Source organism: Colius striatus, chromosome 3 (genome assembly GCF_028858725.1).
Source record: "Colius striatus isolate bColStr4 chromosome 3, bColStr4.1.hap1, whole genome shotgun sequence".
Taxonomy (NCBI): Eukaryota; Metazoa; Chordata; class Aves; order Coliiformes; family Coliidae; genus Colius; species Colius striatus.
In genome coordinates this window covers 53,125,810-53,149,638 of record NC_084761.1, presented here as the reverse complement: position 1 = coordinate 53,149,638, position 23,829 = coordinate 53,125,810, and the positions used below count along the sequence as shown (strand labels likewise).

Genomic DNA, 23,829 nt, shown 5'->3' with positions numbered 1-23,829 from the left:
ATCATAGTATACTAAATTAAATAAAATGTGCCAAGGGAGGGCTAGGACATTTTTTGAAGTCACTCATATTGGTGTTTGAAGACATGAGGAGACGCAAACCATAAGCTGATGTTCCATTTCAAAGACCACCTTGATGGAGTGGCAAATTTTACGGTAAGCAAATGTAAGAATGGCTAAAATTGCTCGGTTTAGGTATTTTTCCTGTATTCATGACAGTGTCAGAATTCTTGTAAAGTATGGAGATTCCCAAAATATTGAAACTCTTTAACCTGACTGGTTTAATTATTAAACAGCTTGGACAAAATTCAGCAGTGGGTTGAGGAGTTCTAACTCCACTGAATTTGATCCCTTGCATGGAGACATCACCAACACTATTACATTTGGAAGAACACAAACTTCTCTCTACAGCAATTAAATAAATCTGCCTAAGGCATAGAATGACATCATTAATAATTTTTTTCCACTTCAAGATACTAGCCAAGATATTACCAGTTTCCACGCACCTCACAATCTTAAATCTGCAGTTTTTTCTCCATGTACCTCTGAGGGAAGTCCAGTCACCCTCATCTAACATATACGGAAGAGACAAAGTGATGCAGAACTCTTGCCCAGAGCTTATGGGTAGGTCATGGCACAGCAGAACTAACACAAGATCTCACTAGGTGTGAGCTAGAAACTTACTCTAAAATTATCCTGGCTCAGTACAAACAAAACTTAATGTATGATATTTGTCTTAAATCCATTCTGAAACCATAACCATATTCTGCTGTAAATTACGATATCCTTCTTCAGGTTTTAAGTACTCTTCACTCCCTTGTGAAGAAACATGGTTGTGGCCGTGCACAGAGTGTCAGGGATTGAATGACAGTGGTTGGCACAGGAGCCTCCAAGCCTGCTTCAGAGTCCCAGTATGGGAAATCCCCAGGTCTTACCTACCTTCAGATGGGATTTCCCCTTTCAAACTCATCCCTTGACACCCCCAGCTCCAGTATTTTTCATTGATTTCCTCAAGAGAGCTGGGTGGTTGAGTCTTCCTGGGGATTTACCATGAACAACACATACATGTCTTACCAAAGTGGGTTTCCAGCTTTGTGTCAAATGAGCAGATACCTCAGGACAGAGATCATGCAACCACTCATCTGGTAAGTAGAGGCCTTGTCTACATTTCAAAGGTTTTGCCTGGGGAGTTTTTATTGAAAAGAAACAGTCCAAATCTGGAACCCCATACAAAGCAATCTATACTGGCAAACATATTCATATACAGAGAAAAAAGTTGGCAGCAGAACTTAATCTACATTAGCATGCTGGTTATGAGATGTCATTTTTCTGTCATGATTGAAGCAATTACAATTAGGCTGTATTCTGAGGACTGAATGAAGCATTATGAACAACCAAAACCATGGCTTAAATTTCTTTAAAAAACTATATATCAAAGAAGCTTTCTCTTGAAAACAGTACATCTAACATTTTTTCCTTCCTATTCCCACCTTCGACACGTGTGGTTAATGAGAAGCTCTTCCCAGAGTTAACATGGTAGTGATACCACAACACACCTGATATTAGGAACTATGATAATACAACATGGACCTGATGGTGTTCCAGGACACCTCTTTGCACAGTATTTTTGTACTGAAAAAGCACTTACTGGCAGAGGCGTGTGTGTGTGTTTTGAGGAATGTCTATTTGCTTGCTGCCCTTTATGTTCACTGTGCTGATGTGTCTGCCAGTGGTGTAACCTTCTTTACACAAACCCTCACCAGGCGAGTCATGGTCACTGGATCATGGCCCTTCAAAGCTGAATGTGCCCCCTGAGATGGTCCTGGAATGGGGGAACAGAACCTTCTTGAGTCACGAGGAGCTATGGTGGTTACTAAATTAAATTTTAAAATAGCAGTTGATTTAGAAATGTCCTTACAAACCACTAGTGTTGTAACAGTGTCATTCTGTGAAAAGAGTACTGTAAACTTTAATGTTCATCTCTACTGAGACTGTTGACTTTGTTTCTTGCTTTTACCAGTAACAAATATGGCCTCAAAGGTTTCTCGTAAATGAGAATTAATGTCATATTCATGTTCTGGGAGTAAGCAAGTTCTTAAACATTAATGAGTCAGGCTGTTCATTTTGGCATTAAAACAGCACTAAAAGCACATGCAACTTACTAGTCACCCTATTCCAAGCAGTCATCTATGAAAAATGACATATTTTGTTATTTCCAGAATTGCAGTTGTAGCTGATGTGCAGGAAGATATCAAGTTGCTGAATATAATAAAAGTCTAAAATAACAGTTATATTCTGATTAATATGGCTGACATGATTGATTGAAATTCTAGGACTAAATGTCACCTTACACTAAATGTTCAAGAAAAAAAAATATACAAAGATTAATTTGTTCTCTGATTTTCTAAAGCATTAAGAGGACACCAGGTAATAAGCTATTATAAATTTCTGAGGGCAATGTTGACTTGTAAAAAAATAAGAACAATTAAAGGGCTATATGAACATTAATAATAATACTTATTAGTAGCACACGAGTGAATTTTTCTTGCAAACTCTAAATTATTTTTTTCTCTGACTGCTAAAATAGTCTGTATTTCAAACTTGGTTTCCTTTAAAAAGGAATGAAAAATAAGCCTTATTTCTTTCAACACACAAAAGGAGATAATTATATTATGACACTCCATATGTTGCCAGAGATTAGCCGTTAAACCATTTCAACACGTCAAATCCACCAATCAGTCAACTGCCCAACCAACAGGTATTCACTATTCTATGTCTACACTTAAAAACAACTCTGTTAGAAATACTTTGCCCCTCAAACCTCCTTTTAAACCTTGTGTATCTTCAGCCTAACCTCACCAGCCCAGGAGGATGCAACAGGCTTGCCCCATTTTGACACATTGCCCTGTGGAGTTTGCACTCTAGGTTGCACTTTAAAGCAGTGACAGATGTTGCTCCCCCTCCTCGAGGTGCTATACTGACCTTAACCAGAGGCTCTGAAACCCAGCAGGGAGCCTAGCACCACCAGAAGGATTAACAAAATAGGTCTTCACATTAAACATGAAACCTGGATGGTTTGGCTTGAAACTGAGCTAGCAATGCTCCTCCACTGTTAGTGATCCAATGAAATCGACATCTCTCCCTACCTCAACCCCAGACCAAGAACTGGGGTTCAAAGCAACTTGAAGCACATTTCTAGCTGTCACTGTATCTTAAATAACTAAGTAGAAGCCACCAGTGCAGCCACTAGAAATGATCCATCAACTCCAAAAAAGAGATGGGAGCAGGCAATTCGTGTGCCAGAAAGAATTCCAGGCATACAGTGTCTCATAAAGAGGACAGGTTTCAACCAAATGATATTGAACTGGATTACTTTTAGCTCAAATCAGTTTGCAAACTGTTCACAGCTCCAGGCACACAGACAGATGTAGTAAGTGGCTGATACAGTGGTAAGGATGGGCAACAGAAAGGTCTGGTTGTAGAAGACGCGCTTTCCAACTCCCAGCTTTAGCTAGGGAGAAAAAGACTTCCTGAATTTATGAACAGATGTGTATGTGTGAAGAAAATAGATGTCTATTTGCAACTTGCACCTGTGCATTTAGCTATTCAGCTTATGAAGGTAAGTGAAAGAGTACTGCTGGAGTATTGGAACAAATTTGAGAATTAACTACAACCTCTGCCCTTTTGTAACATACACCTTGCCATAAAGTGCAGGGGCTACCAGTCAATGGAAGGCGGTCTTGCAAACCCAAACGAGCGGTAATTTTTCCAAAAGATGAGGAATAATGGCTAGCATCCCATATGGCACAGGTCGGGGGGGGGGGGGGGGGGGCGGTGTTTGTTGTTGTTTAGAGGTTGCATTTCAGTCCTGGGATTCTTTTTCCACATCCCTCTCATTTGGTTTCTCAAACAAGCTTTGTCCTTCAGAACTCATGACAAAAACATCAGTTAAAAACTGTAGCTGCATACCCGAAATGATTGCAAAGGCCAAGGACTTCTACAAAAATCAGGCTGACGGGAGCGCATCCAACCCCGCAGCCTGGGGAACCTTCGGAGACACCTCCTCTGCTCCCGCATCCCCGTGGCGCAGGTTTGGTAGAGCGGCAGGGGCCTTTCACAAAGCTGAACACTGCTCTCTCCCGGTCGGTCGCCTGCACTGCAGCGCTGCGGTCGCGGGGGCGGGCGCTGCCGTGGGTTGCGTGGGGCGGCCGCACGCGCGGCAGGGCCACAGCAGGGCTCCCGCCTCGCCGCGCCGGCCGGGACACAGGCCCCGCCCCCGCGCTAGGCCGCGCCCCCTCCCAGACCCGATCCGCCCCTCGCGCGCTCACCACTTGTCACTTCCGGTGCGGCGCGGAGGGGGCGCCGGAAGCGGTTCCGTAGCGGTTCGCGAAGTACTGCGGTGGTGGGGGTTCACCGGCACCATGGTGGAGGTGAGAGGGGGGTGGGGGGTCGTGGTCGGCTCGCCCTTTGGGCCCTCCCTGCCTGGCCGATTGAGGCGGCCCGGGAGAGACGGGACGGGGTGGGGCGGGGCAGATTGGGCCCGTGAGGAAGCCAGGGCCGGGCGGAACGGGATGCGATGTGGTGGTGTTGGAAGCCGTGCGCGCGCCGCTGAGCCCCGCACCCGCCCCCCATCCCAGGCCTCCCCCAGTCGTACGAAAGTACCGCTGTAGGATACAGAGACGATGGCGGTCCCTCCACCTTCCCAGCGCCTGCCCAGTCTGCCCCGAGGGAGAGCGGGTTGCGCATAGGAAGCGAGAGAGGTGTTTCTCGCCGGTCTGAGGGCTGTGGCCTATGCCCGGCGGGGCCGTGGGCTCTGTGAGTCTGAGGCAGGAGCCAACAGCAGGCTGTAGTTTTTCTTTGACGGACTTACACTGGCTGCAGAGTTGGGGGTGAGGGCTGCGGAGGTGATGCTGGGATGCTCAGCCTCCGGCGGCTTGTGGCTTTGTTAGCTAGTCAGGAAAACTGTAGCTTTCTTTGTGAGGGCTTGGAAGTAAAGCTCAGGAGAAGGCCACTGGTTTTACATGCCGTGGAGTAGTTACTGTGAGGTGCATATCATACACTTATAAAAGCAAGTCTTGTCAGGAACATAGAAGAAAACGGAGACTGCTGCCCCAGTGTAACACTAGTAGTTGTTTTACATAGTGGCATTTTTGTAAAAAAATATTTGTAGATTCTTCTTTCTGTTGGAAAACACAGTATTGTGTTATCAGCTACTCATGTGGTGATAGCCACGGCTACTGTTGTTGAGCAGTAATTAGCCACTGTAATTCTTCTTTCTCCAGTTATATGAAATTCCAAACCCAACCCCAAATGCTGGTTTGTTTCTGACATTTAGTACCCCGAGCTTTCAGGAGCTTCTTGAGCTAGAGCAACACGCTTTGTGTAGGTGCTACGGAGTTAGGAGGGTAACAGCCATCGCAAAATAGGTTGGTGAGTGGACAGCTTCCAGGGCAGAGGTACAGAACCTACAAAGAGCTTAACAGGAAAAACATCTGCATAATGAATCTTGCAGGCTGGACAGCTGAGTGATAGCCAATGCCTAAAGTGTAGCTTCCAGTTTTTTATTGTTTGTGTGACATAAAGAACAAATACAGTCACACAGTCTTGTTTTGTACCTCAACAGGTTGAGATTTCTAACGATTTATTGTGTCTATTAGGAGGAAAATATTTTTTAATAATTTATTGTGCCCTTGATAAGGAAATATTCTTATGATAATGGGCTTTTAATGCTCCTTGTTTGTTCCTGAATGAGATTTTAAGTGTGTTTCGATTTTTAGTAATAAATGAAATTTATAAAAGGAAAACAAGTTTTATCTCATTAAACTGTGCTGCACTTTAGTGACACTGTGCACAGAAACTGATGATTGCTCTTGTTCTTTTTATGGTGGTAGTGAAATAAAGTTTACAGGAATATTTTCAGATTTGATTACTTTAGTGCCTACATATAAAAACAGAACTGGAAATCATGAAGGGAAAAAGCTTGCGCACACTTAGGGATTTGTCATGTAGATGCCCGTGCTAGCTTGATCAAAGTATTTTCCTTGCTTTTCAAAGTCTTGGCAGTTTCCAGGAATGAGATTGTTTTAATTCAGCAGTTATTCCAAGTAACAATTAACAGATAAACTTAGGTTTCTTTTAGTTTCCAGGAAGAGTGGTGAATTAAATTAGTACTGTGTCATCTATCAGTACTGAAATCACTAATCAGTTCAGTTTGTTTCTATTTTGAGTTTTTCATTTAAGTATGTTAAATGTATTTAAACAGTCTTTGCTTTATTTTTAGGAAGTCCAAAAACATTCTGTGCACACACTTGTGTTCAGATCTTTGAAGAGAACCCATGATATGTTTGTATCTGATAATGCTAAGCCTATCCCTTTAGATGAAGAAAGGTAAGAACTGCTATCACTGAATTACTGGTTTGCCTCAAAGTTTTAAATTACATCAGCGATTGCTCCATCCAAGTCAGAAGTTCAGATGTTTCTATGTAGTTTTGAAGGAAAAAAAATACTATAATTGGAAAGTTTGTTTTATAAAGCCTTCTCTAAAGTACTTAAAAACTCAATGTTTAATCAGAATAATGCTTTACTCTTTCAACAGTCACAAAGTAAAGATGGCAGTCAAGCTGCGTACAGAGTATGGCTCAGTGTTACATATGCCTACTCTGAAAGAAAATTTGAGAGAGAAAGGAGGCCCAAACACTGGAGATCCTTATGGACACAAACAATATTCTGGAAATCAAGGTTAGTTTGCTCTTAGTGGTATATTTGTCTTTCTTTTGTAACAATCATACTGATGTGAAATCTGAAGAATGAAGTCCAGTTTTAATCCAGCAGAGATAAAGACAAAAGTTTAAATACCATTTTTTCATTGGAGGTAAGGGATTCAGAACCTTTGTTTTAGCAAAGAAGCAACAAAGTGCTGTTCTTTTTTTTTTTTTTGGTAACTCATTAATAAGATGTGCAATTTTTACGATAACATTAGTATGTGGTCTACTTAGGTGCTAGAAAGAGAAAGATCAGTAATATATTTCTTCTTTTTACAAGTTCATGATGGTCAAGGACATGCTCTTTTGTTGTTTGTCCATTTGGGATTTTAAAAATTTATTTCATAGGGTTTTTTTTTCAATCTTCCTCTAGCTGTGGAACTCTTAAGCTAGGAAAAACTTTATTTTAAATCTGTATTTTTTTCAGCCTATGCTTGGTTATATATAAAATGTGTATGTATTAGGTAGATGTCATACAGAAACTTCTAAAGAGTGCCAAATTCTGCTTTGTTTTAGATTTTGGGGTTTTTTTTTTGGTTTTTTTTTTTTACAGAGTACTTGATTGAAAGGTATTCTGAGAGTAAAAGGTATTGAGCGACAGTGAAAAATATTTTAAGAAAAGAACCTTTTTCTCTTCCAATACTGTACACAGTTAATTGTCACGATAAGCTCAGGTTTCAGGCACCCATCCTATTTGTGTGCTTGAATCTTTTTCCACAATACCTACTTCAAAAAGGCATCTTTGGCAATATAAAGATTTTTCTCTTGAGAGAGAGGGCCTCTTGATAACTAGTGGCATCCCCATTTAAAAAATGTTGTTTTACTCTTAGGTTTTAGAAACCAGAGATTAGCAGAACAGATGGAATTAATGAAAGTAAATATCTCAGTGTAGAACACTGCAAGGGATTGCTGATCTCTCTTGCTTTGTTTTTCTGTATTTCCTGTTTTGAGTGCATTGTTTGCAGTGCAACATGAAATGTAATATTAATATGATGTTGTGGCTTTTTAGGACCAGAGCTTGAGTATATGATAACTGGTACACATCCATACCCACCTGGTCCTGGTAAGTAAAACTTTGTGTGTTTACCAGGGATTTTTGCCTTTCTGTAAGAACTAGGAGTCCTCTATCCTAGCAGGAGCAGGCTTCGTCTTGCTGTGAATCCATAGTAGATAGTAGTGAGAAGTGCCATTTAAGTCTGTGGAAGTATTGATGCAGTGCGTGTTGTGGCTGATTAAATGTTCTGGAATAGGGTAGGAGAAGGATTTATATACAGAAGCAGTGTCCTCTCACTGAATCGTGGTGGACAGGAGGTTACTGTGAGGTGGTCACTTATTTTTAAGATTTCACTTCCTGTGGTAATATCATCACAAAAATGTTCTGGGATTCCTCTCTGACATTGTGATCCTCTTTCTCTTGGGAAGCTTTGTCAAGACCCACAAACCCTGTTGTCTCCACTGTTGTGACAGAGCTACTTTTAGGCTTTTGTTGTGAACAAGGAAGAAGGGTTCCAGCTAGAAGGAAGCTGAATTAAAAGAGGGAATGTATGCTGTTTTTTGAGCAGAAGGGTGTAGATAGCACTGCCTTACAGCGAGAGAGACATTATGGTCTAATAATTGTAGTGTAATTTGGTTTTGGCTATTCTTATAAGGATTGCGTTTCTGTGGTGTTCCATTAGCCACTGCTAATTTTTGCTGGTACTGATCCATCCAACTCTCTTCTTGTAGCAGTTTAGTTTTAGCTATTGATCTTTTACTGTTAGTGCTTAGGTTTATTACAAGTGTGGTGGAAAATGTTTTGTGGCTTGATTTGTTAGCAAATGTGAGTATTTGAGGGATCCTCAGCCATTAAAAAACCGTGCACAGATGTGTGTAACTGTGGGGACAAGACTTGATCACAAAGGTTTCTTCAAGTTCAGTGTTCTTTTAATAGAATCAGGTATGTTGTGGTCAAAAATTAGTTGTCTTTCATTGTTGTTTTAACCTTGACATCTCACCCAACTATACTCTTTGTTGTTCAACTGCCATGACTTTGGTTAAGGAAAGAAATACGGAAATGAGAGGGGAGTATTCACTGGTCTGAACCAAAACTGCGCTTTGCAAAGAGTTTTAAATTTTTAAAAGTGATCTGCTGCACTTATAATGAGGTTATAAATTACAAGTTGTAGTCTGAAATTCTCACTTTGGTAGGACCAAACTTTTTGTAGTTCTGGCACCACTGCTTGATAGCAACCACCACATAGGCATGATAGAATAAACTGTATAAAAGGAACTAAGCTAGATATTTGTAAAGGTCACATGTTTTATCTTGTCATATTTGGATTTCTGTAATGGTGGAAGCTGGATGAAAGGGTGGATGCTGCTCCTAGTTAGGCTTTTTTTTGTTTCCAACGACAGAATCGTACTATTTTCTATTCCAAAAATTTTATACTGTGGTAGTTTAGCCTGATGTCCACCCAGTCATAAAATCACTCCTCCTCCCAAACTAGACAAGAGAGAGAGAGGAAATATAACAAACGGCTTGTGAGTTGAGATAAGGATGGAGAGATCATGGGCAAAACAGACTCAACTTAGGGAGAAAAAGGTTTGATTTATTAAAGAAACAATAAGAGCAGGGAGATGAGAAATAAAACCGTCTTAAAAACGCCTCCCCCGACCCCTCCTCTTCCCAGGACTCCCTTTCCTTCCCCCTAGCAGCTCAGGGGATGGGGGATGTAGGTTGCGGTCAGTTCATTACAGATGGACTCTGCCACTGCTGCTTCTCAGGGAGAGGCCTCCTCACACTTCCACTGCTACACTGTGGGGTCCCTCCCCACGGGAGACAGTCCCTCACGAACTTCTCCAGCATGGGGCCTCCCACTGGGGCAACTCCTCACACACTGCACCAGCATGGGTCGTCCACTGGGAGAACAGTCCTTCAGGGACAGACTGCTGCAGCCTGGATCCCTCATGGGGTCACAAGTCCTACCAGCAAACCTGCTCTTGCGTGGGCACCTCCCCCACAGACTCCCAGGTCCTGCCCGGAACTTGTTCCAGGACTTCTTACAGAGTCAGGGCCTACTTCAGGCATCCACCCTTTCTGGCATGGCGTCCTCCACAAGCTGCGAGTGGGTCTCTGCTTCCCAGTGGTCCTCCATGGACTGCAGGGGAACAACCACATATCACAGGGGAGCCTTTTCAGTGCCTAAGCACCTTCCTCCTCCTTCTCCACCAACTTTGGTGTCTGCAGAGATGTTTTTGCATTCTCCCTCCCTGTTGCCGCTGCAGTTTTGCAACTGCGCAACAACTTCTTCTCAAATATGTTATTCACAGAGGTGTTACCTCCATCACTAATTGGCCAGGCTTGGGTCAGGTGCAGGGTCAAGCTTAAAATTGACTGGCCCTAACCCTGTCAGCTACAGGGGTGGCTTCTGGCAACTCTTTTTGTTTAAAGAAGCCACCCCTGTAGCCCTCCTGCTACCAAAAAAACTGTCCCATACAGAACTACCGTATATACCTAAGTATGCAGAAGAATCAAAGTGGAAAAAATTTGAGCTAAAATAAAAATGTCAATAGATTTGACTTGCACATGAAAAATTGTGTCATTGAATGATGGGATTTGGTGTTACGGGAGTGTGACAAGCCCTTGTTCACAGGGGGGTGTGTGTGTATATGTGTATAATATACTTTTCTGAATTTTCTTTTTAATGTTTTCCTTCGATTTTGCTCTGGGTTTTGTGTTTTTGTGTTTTTTTTTCCCAAGGTGTGGCTCTGACAGCAGATACTAAGGTCCAGAGGATGCCCAGTGAATCTGCAGCGCAGTCCTTAGCCGTAGCACTTCCTCCTTCTCAGTCCAGGTACTCCCGTGTTACTTCGTTAAGACTTTCTTTATCTATGGGAATTTCAAGGCAAAACAGAAGTCAAGCTTAGAGATAATTTTGAATGTTCCAATATATAAAATATTTAAAGAAACTGCTTCTAGTGTAACCAGATGTTGTTTTTCTGTACGTTTTTTTTCTTGGACATCATGAGAGCCAATGGGCAAAATTTGGAATGAGAGGAATTCTGTGTACATAGAACAGAAGAAAATTAGTCTTTTTTTGTGAGTGTCTTTTACCTTGAGGCAGTCAGGCTCTGGAACAGGTTGCGCATAGTTTCTCCATCCTTGGAGTTGTACAACACTTCATTGGGTGCAACATAGAGCTGCTTTATCACGTAGTAAAAGAAAGTTGATTCAAATTCATCCACCGTTTTTGTTCAAACTAGGCTGGATGCAAATCGGACAGCTGCTGGCGTAGGTGACATTTACAGGCATGCTGGAATATCTGAGCGTTCTCAGCCTCCTGGGATGACTGTGGTGAGTTTGTTGCACATCTGTGAAAAGTATGTTCACCAGATTGCTTCAGGATTCGTTTGTGTGTTGTGTGGAGATCTCCTGACTGACTAAATTTGTGGTGAGATGTTAGAGCAAGAAAGTTTTAGGTAAAGGGGTAAGTTATGAAGTGTAATCTTCCTTTTAACTTACAGGCTATGGTGGAAGCTGGTGGAAACAAAAATTCTGCATTAATGGCAAAGAAGGCTCCAACCATGCCCAAACCTCAGTGGCATCCACCTTGGAAACTGTACAGAGTAAGTTAAAGATGTATGACCTGAACATGTGTAGCAAAGTAAATGAGTGGTTTATGTTCTATGGAGACCTTAAAGTATACATTTTCTTCTTGTTCTCAAAAGTGAAACCAAATGATAAGTGATTGCAACAAAGTTGTATATGCATAGTCTCTCCTTAAAAAACAGAGGTGAAATTACATAATTTTTCACTCAATTTTGTAAATTATTTTGTGAATGTTATTATTTTTAGCCTTTTGTTTACATAGGTGTAGCTCTGTTATGATAAATTTGTTACAGAGTTTGTTTTTTCTCATCTGATTATTTTGTAAAGGAACTCAAAAACAAGGTTCAAAATTTGAAACTAATAGCAAGTTGAGGAAATAGTCCAGCAACTTAATGTAATGAAATTGTGTCCAGAAGTACTTAAAAGCAGTTAGCATCTGACAGACTTCTTTTACTGTATCTGAAAATAGAGGGGAAAAAAGCTGAATACTTAATAAATTATCTCTGAAGTTTAGATTGCTTGGCTTCTAGTCTTGTTTTTTAATTAGTTTAATTTTCTTAGGGAGTAATAGTAGCCACTCCCCCAAAACATCACATAGTCTTGAAACAGTTTCGTGATGAGTGTGGCAAGGTAGCTGAGTTGAAGGGAAAATCTCTAAGCATATATATTGTTTCAGATCTTTTTAACTTTCCAGGTACATCTATTTGAATGTGTATGTTTTTTAATCTAAGAGACTATGAAATTTAAGCAGTTTTATATTTTACCTGAGAAAAGATGAATATTGTTTTAGGAATGTTGGGCTTTCCTGATATTTAATACAAGAGTATGAGATTTTTAGAATTTTATTTGTTTAGCATGGTGATCTAAATATAGCACCATGTGTAGGCATTTAGATCTTCAGAAGGGTCTTGAATGCTGTATTAGTCATAAATCTTAAGGCTAATCTCAAAAAATATTTTTTTGAAAAACACTTGAGTCAAAGGAATATATAGGTTTTGTAAGTACAGCAGTATTGAAAGGTGCTCTCTGTAAAATAAAAGGCAAATGCCTTTTGAAAAAAATGGTGCCAGAATAAACCTATGAAAGGTTTAAAAGTAAACAAGAAAGAAACACTTGTAGGAACATTTTATTTTCAGAGACAGACTGTAAAAACAATTCAAGGTACTGTACTAATTCTACACCTGAACAATTTTTGTTTGCAGTCAAAATTCTTGCTCAACAGGGCAAAAGCATGTTCCAGCCACTCATAAGTAAAAGCACAGCTGGAGTACCAAATGTGGGTTTCATCTGTTACTTAAGATCTTCCTTTTAACTGATCTTCCTAAGCCTGGTTTGAAGTTACTTATGAAAGATGGGAACTTAAAGGTCAAATGAATTATTTCTTAGATTTCTTCCCTGGAAATGCCTGTTTCTATTGCTAGACTAGGAAGAAATATAGACAACTATCTCAAATGCCATGTAACTGGGGTCTCATGTGGCCCGGAAGAATCCCCTTCAGCTTTCACAAGTATTTCACAGAAATACTTGTGAAATTGTTATGTTTTTGATCTTTTGAAATGAGTTGTCTGACAGTACATGAAATGTGACATTCAGTGAAACCAAATGAGTTTCAATTACAGCTATCTGAGTTTGGAGAAATTAGAAAAACAATAATGCTGCTATGAGCCAGCTACATGCTAGTAGAGACTTTTTTGTGAGATCCATCTCCAGTATTTTGTTATCAGAAAGTTTCCAACATACTCATATTACTCCTTGTTTTGGGAAAACCAAGGTGGTGATATACTTTAAGAGGTTATTATATGACAATGTGGTTTAATAGACAAGTTTTTATGTAATTGTTCTTTATATTTTCTTGTAAGCACTACATGTCAGCATAAGAAACTCATGCTTAAATGCACTCTTTCTCAGCGAAGCCTCAAATGTTGAGCCTCAGTGTTATGGACCATCAAAGGATTTGAAAAAGTTGCTTGTAAGAACAGGACTTTTCCATATTGCAAGTTCAAGTCTGGTGTATGACATCTGAATTTCTAGTAGACTCTTCATTTAACTAAACTATAAATTAAGCTCTCTGCAGATCTAATTTACATTTGAGTTTTTGGGCAGCAAGTATTTCGTGATGAATTCCAATATCAAAGAATGAAAATTGTATTGACAGCTGTGTGTGTATTATTTCTGATTTAGAAAAGATTTTGGTTTGAGTTTGTTTTTTTTTTTAAAGGTTATCAGTGGTCATCTGGGCTGGGTGAGATGTATTGCAGTAGAACCAGGAAATCAGTGGTTTGTTACTGGTTCTGCTGACAGAACCATAAAGGTAAGAGGTGGGAAGAAATAGCTGACAAAGTTTGCGGAGAGTGCGTTTTTTGTTCTCTTGTTATTTAAAAATGGCTTTGGCCCTTAGAAACAATTTTTTGGTTACTACTTGCAGAATAATGAACTGCAGAGCATTTTTTATTTTGTTACCTAGTCAGAGGGATTTGCAGAGTATTACTTCTTGAGATTTCATTTGTTATGTGGTAGTAGCAAATGTTATTGGAATTTTCAACTTAAAATGCAGCACGATCAATTACTTCTGGTCTGTTTACTCAGACTATTGCTGTGTAGATTTTATCTGTCCACTTCAAAATACTTAATTTGATGCAGATTTGGGACCTTGCTAGTGGCAAATTGAAATTGTCTTTGACGGGACACATCAGTACTGTCCGAGGAGTGATAGTAAGTGCAAGAAGTCCATACCTTTTTTCTTGTGGAGAAGACAAACAAGTGAAATGCTGGGATCTTGAATACAATAAGGTAAGCTGTAATTTCCTTAATTGGAATTAATTAGTGGTGGCAAATGTAATAATCAAACCATTTAGAATGTTCTTTCAAATATCCATTAAGTGCATGTCCTTTTTTTATTCATCTAGGTTATCAGACATTACCATGGTCATCTAAGTGCTGTCTATGGTTTAGATTTGCATCCAACAATAGATGTACTGGTAACATGTAGCAGAGACTCAACAGCGCGAGTAAGTTATAGCATTGTTGCATTTTAATGTCTTAACGTATCAATGTGTTTCAGCCCCTTCCATTTGTAAAAGTGCATACTTACCAAAAATTAACATGAATTGAGATTAAAATACTAAGATAATTTGTTAACTGTATCTTCTATTATTGATAAAACTGAAGCCCCAATAGACGTAAATGCTGTGTCACTTAGTAAAGCTTTATCCTGTATTTAGTAGGTGGACTTTGTGGTGTTATATATAGGATCACTTAGTATTTAGAGGATGGTATGGTTTTATGGTGACTAAATTATCTGTATGTCTAGAAATTTAATGGCAGGCTCCCTGCTCTCCTTGAAATTTGCGAACTGAGGTAGTTGTGGGATGAATTGTGGATTGAAATATACAACCACAATGCCACTGTAGAGCTGTGGCAAGGAATTCATGTAGTCAATGACAGTGCCTAAAATACATTGAATATTTACCTGTTACTGACCATTGATGTATGTGCTGTGAATTCCTAGATTTGGGATGTAAGGACAAAAGCCAGTGTACACACCCTGTCAGGACACACAAATGCTGTGGCGACAGTGAAGTGCCAAGCTGCAGAACCACAGATTATTACAGGTATAGTGGGCATGGTTTCACTAGTAATGTAAATGAAAAACGTTACTAGTGTTTTTGTTCAGTAATTAAATGAGATTTATGATGTTATCTTTCAATTTTTTTACTCAATTTTTCTATTAGTTTTCTGTTGAAAATGGGCTGTGCAATAATTATTTTATATTGTTAATGTTATGTTTAAGAAAGTACAGCTGTGCGTTGTTTGAGCACTTTTCTGCACTTCTTTTGTTTCTGATGTTTCTGTTTTTTGTTTCAATATGTATTTGGACTTGAATTTTCTGTGGTATTTCACAATTCTCCCCTGTCCAATTAAGAGTCTAGTACTATGGCTGGATATAAAGTTTGTCTTTCCCATTGTTTTTCCTATTTATTATATTTCCCAAAATCTAGCTTTGCTGTGTAGCTTAGTAGTTCTGGAATTTTAAACTACATTAAAAGCCTTGCCTTTTTCATCTGAAGTGCCATTAGTATCATATTGTAACAAGCACAAAATTTTTGTCTCTTTCATGTATAAAGTTTTGTCTGCCTTACGAAAGTAATAATGATGATAAAAGCAATGTGATGGTTTTTACTATATTTTATTTTCTTTTCATTGCAGGCAGTCATGATACTACCATACGGCTCTGGGATTTAGTGGCAGGAAAAACTCGTGTTACTTTAACAAATCACAAGAAATCTGTAAGAGCAGTAGTGCTGCATCCAAGACAGTACGTTTTCCTCATTCTTTTACTCTTCCACAGTCACACTGAGTGGTGACAGAAAGCCAGTCTGAATGATGATTTAGAAGGGTAGGACATGATATGAGAAATTAATGAGCTTAGAATGCTGTATTTGAGAATTTATATGTATATTTTTAGCTTTCACTACACTATTTGTGCTCCCCAAGTATTGGCCGTGTTGTATGTTAGCAATCCGGAGAACATCCCATAGAATTTCTTATGTATGTGCATTTGATGCAGTCCTTGGGAAATCTGTGACACAGCTTGCAAGGCAAACATATGTAACTGAATGGCCATTAGCAGAAAATTAAGTTGTTCTGTAAACTGGCACATGTGTGAATGATGCTGAGAGTGATTAATACAAAGGTTTAATACAAATTATTTTTGGTTCACCACATAAGACATTTCAATCCATCTGTTCTTAAAGATACACCTCTTGTGTCATTGGAAGTGCTGTGAATTTAGAAGCTGTATTTTGATCCATCAACAATTATCTGTTTTGATAATTCACATAGAACTGAAGTACTTCTGCACCTTCAGTATCTTCAAATTAAATTATATGAGTGCAGAAATACAGAATCTTTGTGAATAAATTCTAATTATAATAGATTTTAATTTCTGAAAGAAATTAAAAATCTGGTTTCAGATTCATCAGTCATACCTCTTTGAAAATCAACTTGAAGTGTTTCTGGCAAACAGTAGTAACTATCAGCCTTGTATTTTTTTGTATTTCAATATTTCTATATTTTTCCATAATCTGTATTCGTTTTTTTGTTTTAAATCAAAGGATCTATTACATTAACAGCAAATTGCTTAGACATTGTGGCAATGGAAAATATTCCTACAGCCTTTTGTATGTGCTGCCCCAAATAACTTTGAAACTGCTTGCACGTGTTAAAATGAGGGAATTTATTGTTTTAGAGCAATTCAGTAAAATGCATTATCTTCCATACTTTTCTCATTTGTAGTGCCTTATCCTTGGTTGTGTTGTTGCGGAAAATAGCCAATATTGGGGGTTTTGTTCAGGGTTTGGTGCTTTTTGTGTTTTCCTGATAATGCCTGTATACTTAAATACTTGCCAGTATAACAGCAGACAGGAACTTCATGCATTTTTAGTATTTGTTTGCATGTTAGCAATTATATATGGCACAGGATTTGTAAAGTTTAGATATTCTGTGCAATGGAAAGGAAACAATAGGAATAGGTAACTCATGACTTCGTAAAATTGTTACAGTTTATGTGAAGTAAAACTGTCAGGAAAGCGATTTTGGCTTTCAGTAAATCCACAACTAGCATTTAACAGTAGTTTCAATGAAAGGACATTTGCTATCTGTACAGCTATTTTGAACTCTAATATACTATGCTTATTTTATTTCAGTTACACATTTGCATCTGGTTCTCCAGATAATATTAAGCAGTGGAAATTCCCAGATGGAAACTTCATTCAGAACCTCTCTGGCCACAATGCTATCATCAACACACTGGCTGTAAATTCTGATGGTGTTCTGGTCTCAGGAGGTAAAAATGAGAAATACATGTTTGTTACTTCCCCTCTCCACTCCCTCGTGCATGTATGACTGGCAGTTCATAGACCAAAATAATGGCTGATCACTCCCTTCTCTGGGCTTATAAGTGTCCTAAAGCATACGACTTCATTTCATAGAGAGCCAGGGCCACTTTTGTCTTATTGGATGTTACTGAGCTGCATGCACAAAAATGTATTTGAAAGGGTTTTTAATGTGCTGCAGGAAAGAGGTTTCCTCTTCTCAATTGATTGCTGCCACAAGGCTCTAGTCCATCCCCTCTGATCTTCTGATCATTAGTGTCCCCTCAGGACTAGTGTGGAAGCTGGAAGCTGCTTGGGAGACATCTGGCTCTTTGTTGGCTGTTGATTCAGTAAGAATGAATAGAGGATATAGAAATATCTTGCTAAAGTTTGCCATACCATTTAAATGTGAATGCTCCTCTGGTTTTTATGCAGTACAAATGCATTGTTTCTGTCGTCTCAAAGTTTCGTGCACACATTTTTTGACACTTAAAAGGTTGATGGCTAATCTCCAAAATTTATCAGTGTCTCTGAATCAAAACCGTGTTTACTTAGCAATATTATATGTTCAAATGTTCTGAAATTAAGAAACTAGCCACTTGGCTCCAGTGCTTGTGGGAAATTTTGTTTATTGCAACACATCAATTTAATTGTCTTACTCAAAAGCTTCAAGTATTCAGTAATCACCTGATACATTAGAGATTTAGAGCTAGTGGTCTGTGAGCCCCCAGAGGCTTGGAACTATTAGTTTGCAGTCATGTCTACCTTTTGTAGGGGTAAGAGGAGGATCTTGACTGCTTACTGTATCTGATCACAACTAATTTTTTGTAAGAGCATTTTTCTCATATTGCAGGTTGCATTTTTCTATAAGTTAGTTACCCAAGCACTGTAGCAAAAGAATATTTTGTTGGAAGTATGTCTCACAAAAACCATAATCTCTAGGCTTCCTGAGAGTCTTTTGTTTGTACAAGACCAAGTAACATATGTAGACCTTTTTTAGAAAGTAGCTTTTAGAAATCCCAGCTAGAGTCTGATCTTTCTAAGGCATTGTTCCCTACATAGTAGGGAGATGATATGTTTTTAATGCAGATGCTGTTATAAACAGGAAATGAGTAAATAGCTGTCGTGGTTTGGCCCAGCTAGCACAGCAGCACCACAACAGTCCCTCGCTCGGTGCCCCCATTCACCCCCACCCTCGTTAGGATGGCGGAGGCCTCAGTGAAATGGGAGTAAAAAGATAAGCAAGGTTGTTGTGGATTGAGACAAGGGCAGGGAGGGCTCGCTGCCAATTACGGTTCCGGGCAAAACAGACTCCAGTACTCGACTTAGAGAGGAAAGTAGGAAAGTTTGGTGGGTTTTTTTTTTTTATTCCGTTCTGTTTGTTGTAGAATAAAAAGTAACAAGTTAAACTTTCAAACACTGAGTCATGTTTGCTCTCATTTGGTGCCATGTGCTTCCGGCCCCATTTGATGTTTTATGTTCTGTAGGCTGGGGATATAGAGTAAGACAGAAATGTGCTAAGCAGGAGTTGGAAGATATCTAATGATATTGTCAGCTTACCAGAGTTATGTTTTCAATCTATAAATGGGGCCCTTGATTTTAAAATTTGGATAAAGCTCTGTTTGACAACTGACACATTTGTGGTGAGAGCAGGAACTTGACGCAATACTGGAATGAACTCATTTCATTCTTTCTCATTTTGAAGACACTTCTAGGTCTTTAAAGGACTTGCTTGTGTGCTAACACAACGAACTACTAAGTTGAAAGTTTAGAAAAACTTGTTTCTTCACGTATAAAACCATGTCATTTTAGTAATATAATTTGTGACTTTTAAAGTAACTTTAATATTGATTCCTCTCCTTTAGATCCTCATGGTGATTACAACAACTTCAAAGAAGTTGATCTGAATTAAAATGAGTGGAGCGTACCATGGAGTATTTTGCTATAGAAACACTCTTCTTGAAACATTTCCTGTCTAGCTGGCAGCTGGGGAGAAATTTTCAATTGATCTGTTTTGGCTAGTTAATGCTTTGGGAGGGAATGTTTCCTGTAACTGGAAAAAATGTTTTGAAAGCATCCTTCAGAATACAAAGTTCATTCACATTGCTGTGAACACTCTGTAGCTGATGCCAGTAGCAGTAATACTGGCAGTGGTTTAAACTATATTTGAAATGGAACCTCTGTGAGCATGAATCCCATTTCCCATTACAGATTCCTTAAGATTTCTAATCTGTTGGACAGGATGATGCCTCTTTGTTCTGCTTTAGCAGAGTTAGGAACAAGCAGCTTGATATTCAGGATGCCAGTCCTTACTGTGCTTCCAAAGCAACTTGCTGCAACTGCCTTGGGATGTCGTGCATCATCTCTCTGATGCAAAAGTGGATGAGGTTCTGAATGTTTTTCTGAGATTCCAAGGAAGCTTCCATCAGCCATCTTAAGCATGATCAGCCTTTCTTAACTAAGAAGGAAACCAGTAGAAAACAGGAAGCCTTGTAGGGTATACTTGAGCTCTTCTACGTGAATGTTATAGCTGATGTATTCCTGATGTATTAGCAAGTTCTTAATAATAGTGTTTTTTGAAAACTGACACAAATTAACTGGTTAAAATATTGACTATGTGTGTATGTTTGTTTGTTTTAGCTGATAATGGTACTATGCATCTTTGGGACTGGAGAACTGGTTACAATTTCCAGAGGGTACATGCAGCTGTACAGCCAGGCTCTTTGGACAGTGAATCTGGAATATTTGCTTGCGTTTTTGACCAGTCAGAAAGCAGATTGCTAACTGCTGAAGCTGATAAAACCATAAAAGTGTACAAAGAAGATGATACTGCGGTATGTCCAAGTTTCATGTATTTTCATGAAATTAAAAAAAAGTCAGACAAGTGTTATGCATATCGCTAAGGGACATGCACAGACTTGTCTTGTGTAATCCATTTTATTGACGTTTAAAAGCAATGGTATGTAATAAGAGGGCAGCAGCTTGTTTCTGCACTCCTAATTTCTAATGATATGCTATAGTACAAATAAGTAGCAGCTCTTCTGCAAAAGTCCTCTGTGATAAGGGTTTGGAGAAACCTTAATACAAAAATGTATGTTGTGTATTGAAGCCTGTAAGAGACTGTATGATTGTGTTGATTAAAACATGAGAAATCAACCAAAAAAACCCCATTTTTAAGGATATATTATACTTTTGTATATAATCTAGATTAGTCATTTGCCTTGATAACTTTTTAGGATTCAAAGTAAATAACTTCCTTTCAAGTACTTATTCTCAAATCTAAATTCATTTCTTAATGGAGAAGGCAAAAGAATATTGTACAGCTTTATCAGAGTAGATCTTTGATATAAGGAATATAAGGATTTTTATTAAAGCTTGGAATTTTTGCATTGAGTTAGATTTGGAGCAACCCTTTCATATAAAGGAATAAGGATTGTTTTATGTGTTTTGCAATTGGGCAAACTGTACTATGGCATCTGCCAATACTGATGTAGGTGCTGCTAGGACTGCCTTTGCAATTCCTGTTCCTATGTTGTGATCTCTATGGTGGTGTTTCTTGATATGCCATTGGCAAAGTAATTTTTGTCCCTGTTGCAAAAAAATAAAACCCAAACCCAAAACACCACCAAAACCAAGTCTTGCCATGTACTTCAGACAGTGGGATGATATAAAATTTCATATGGGTAAATTAACTGCATAGTAGATTAGATAACTATAATACTCTGTATGTAATAGAATATATATACTATGTGAGTAATTTCTATACTAAACCCCAACTAGAGGTGAATTTGAAGTTAAAAGTAATCCTTCTGAGATTTTTCTTTTTTTTCCCTTCAGACTGAAGAAACTCATCCTGTCAGCTGGAAACCAGAAATTATCAAGAGAAAGCGATTTTAGAGTGACAACATACTTATGCCATCATTTTGTTTTGTCTTTCCTGAGAGCATTCAGTCATATTTTGTTCTGCCCCGAACAGCAGAGCCGGGAGTCAGCTAAGTCATTGCTATTTCAACATGTTTTACAATAAATTTTATTCTCTCTCCTTCTGTCTTTTTTTTTGGTGTGATCCCAGCAAACCAGTTGCAGCTGTTAACTTTCTATTTCTGGAGCATGTATAGTTCATGAAAAGGGTAGTTGTGCAGGTGGTTACTTTTTCATATTAATCTAAATGTGTAAGTCTAAAAATATTTTGATGAGCCTGGTTTTCTGAAAGACCCTTGCTTGATTCCAAAAGTTAATTGCAAATGTATGCATAGGAACCCATCTACTGGGAATTTGAGTGACGCTTTTAAATTTTAGACCAGTATTGTTTACTATACATCTGTAACAGTATACAGTAGTGGAACAGTATATATACTAAATTATAGAGTAATAAAGAAAGGAGGAGGACAATATAATAATAATGAAGTTTGCTTTATAAATGCAGCCACTGAACACTGGCAGTGCTGAGTGATTGAATGAAATGGATCTTCAACGTGTTTGTTTCCCTAGGAAGGCTTTTGTGTGCAACCACTTATTTCACTTCAGAGTGGACCTTATGTAGCAAGGACCACTGTCAAATCATATTGCTCACAATCACTACAGGTTTAGGACCAATTGACTTGCTTTGTAAATCATCTGTTTATTTTCTCCAGTTATGCAAATCATATATGAAATCGGAGTACAGCAAACTTTTAAAACTGAGCTCTGAGAGGAAAAGTTCTTAAGCCATTCCAGCCTTAATTTTATGTGTTGCTGTCTCCCCATGATCTTATGAAGGAATTTTAAATAAATTTTTAAAATTAGTGAAAGATAAGTAGTACTCCTGAAGGGATAAAATTTTCATTATACTTAATGGTCACATAACAAGCAGTAAACATGTAAACCTCCTTGCTACAGCTTATCTGTGATGTCTGTGCTGCTCTAAAGCACTTTCTCTTCAGGAAGGGAGAAAAGAATCAAGTCATGAAGCCATTCAGTTTTTGGACACTTTGCTAGCAACATTAATAGCTGTAGTGGCAAGTTTCATGCTGGGTTCTGTGGCCACAGCATCAACAGCAAGCAGTTCACAAAAATTATCTCTTTTCTCTGCCACTCTGACTTCTTTCAAATTTGGGATTTATGTTTTGAGATATGACAGTTACTTGCAATGTAACTTACAGAAAGCTATTGAAACTAAGCATTGTTTATGTTATTTTTGTCTTGCCTTATATCCATACTGCATAAATAACTGAATTTTGGTTGACAAATATTGTCCGAAACATCTTCATAAAAAAGGAAGATAAGTATTTCATATTTACAAATTGGATTGAATAATATTTTACTTGGATGATAATTAGTTTTTCTAGATCTTTGTTACATATGTTTTCATCTTAACTAGCATAATGGGGAAAAATACAGGTTGTGGCTTATGCAAATTTTAGATTGCTGCTAATGCTTCACTCCAAAAATCGCTGAATTTTTGGTGTTACACAGAAATTTCTTTCTCACAGTGAAATCCTCCGTAGGAAACCAGAACGGAGAAGAATCATTTACTTGAAAAGGAGTAGGATTGTTGTGGGGTGGGTTTTTTTGGTTTCTGTTTTTTTTAGAAATGCTTGTTTCTTTTAATAATTTGGAATCAGGAAGAGAAAATAAGAGGCTTTGGCTCAAAGTTCTAGCGCATCTTCTCTGTAATGGCACTTTCTTGTGAAAACTGCAGTTATTCCAGTTATTCCACTGTGTATTGCTTTGAAGAGAGATAAAAAAATTTTGCTGTAGAACCTATTTCTTCTCTGGACTTCTGCAGGAATCTGCTAGCACTGAGGCAGTGGTTGCCAGGGCATTCATTTTGTGCCCTGGGTAAAGACTTGGTTTGCAAATTAAAGCCTACACACTATTATTTGGAATAATACTTCTCCTTTTTGACTCTATGAAATGCTGTCCTGGTTCTAAGTGTGGTTTATTTTTTTTTTTAGTTGTATTCTTTAATATATGATTTGCATGTTTCCTTCCCAGCAGGTTATCCTTCTGCTTGACAGTAATGTGAATATCATCACTTATACTTCTATAAGTATTGTGACACATCAAAATTATCAAATTTCATTTAAGTGTTTCTGTAGTGCCAAGTAATCCTAGGTAATGAGTTGATACATGTATATTTGGTCATGTAGGATACACGCTGAGATTACATTTGTCTGTATAAGTCATAAAGTGAAGCAAAAAAGGAGGATCCGGTCCATTGAGTGTCTTTTCCTTGCATTGGGAAAGTGTCTCACTGCAATGTCAATTAAAGTGATCTTGAGTGGGAGTCTAATCTCATAAAACAATTGTCATTTATTTTATAAAATTTGATGTCTTCTGCATATGATCAAGTCATGCACATCTCTATCACAAACCTTGAGTTTTGTTTTATACTGTACATAACTGCGGAGAAGTAAAAAAAGGGGTTTTTTTGTTGGTAACAATTCAAAAAGGTTTAACTGGTAAAAGTGATAAATTTTAAGGTCGCTCTTTGCTGTATACTAAAGTATACAATGGAAGCAATGCAGCTGGAATGCTGTCATTTGCTGTACATCATAAAAGTTATGCAGAACCAGTATGTCTTGGCCACTTAAAGGCTTACAGAGGTAAATCTTTGATAGCCAGTTTC

General features: G+C 38.5%; 1 protein-coding gene across 1 annotated transcript; it reads left to right on the top strand.

Moving 5' to 3' along the window:
* Nucleotides 1–4,344: 4,344 nt before the first annotated feature.
* Nucleotides 4,345–23,493, top strand: PLRG1 (pleiotropic regulator 1). The gene is made up of 15 exons (XM_061993349.1): nucleotides 4,345–4,427; nucleotides 6,278–6,384; nucleotides 6,593–6,735; nucleotides 7,768–7,821; nucleotides 10,498–10,591; nucleotides 11,001–11,091; nucleotides 11,262–11,363; nucleotides 13,565–13,657; nucleotides 13,987–14,136; nucleotides 14,253–14,354; nucleotides 14,855–14,957; nucleotides 15,553–15,661; nucleotides 17,052–17,191; nucleotides 19,860–20,053; nucleotides 21,057–23,493. The coding sequence occupies exons 1-15, from the start codon at nucleotides 4,419–4,421 to the stop codon at nucleotides 21,114–21,116; spliced, it is 1,551 nt and encodes a 516-aa protein (XP_061849333.1). The 5' UTR covers nucleotides 4,345–4,418; the 3' UTR covers nucleotides 21,117–23,493.
* The last annotated feature ends 336 nt before the right edge of the window (nucleotides 23,494–23,829 follow it).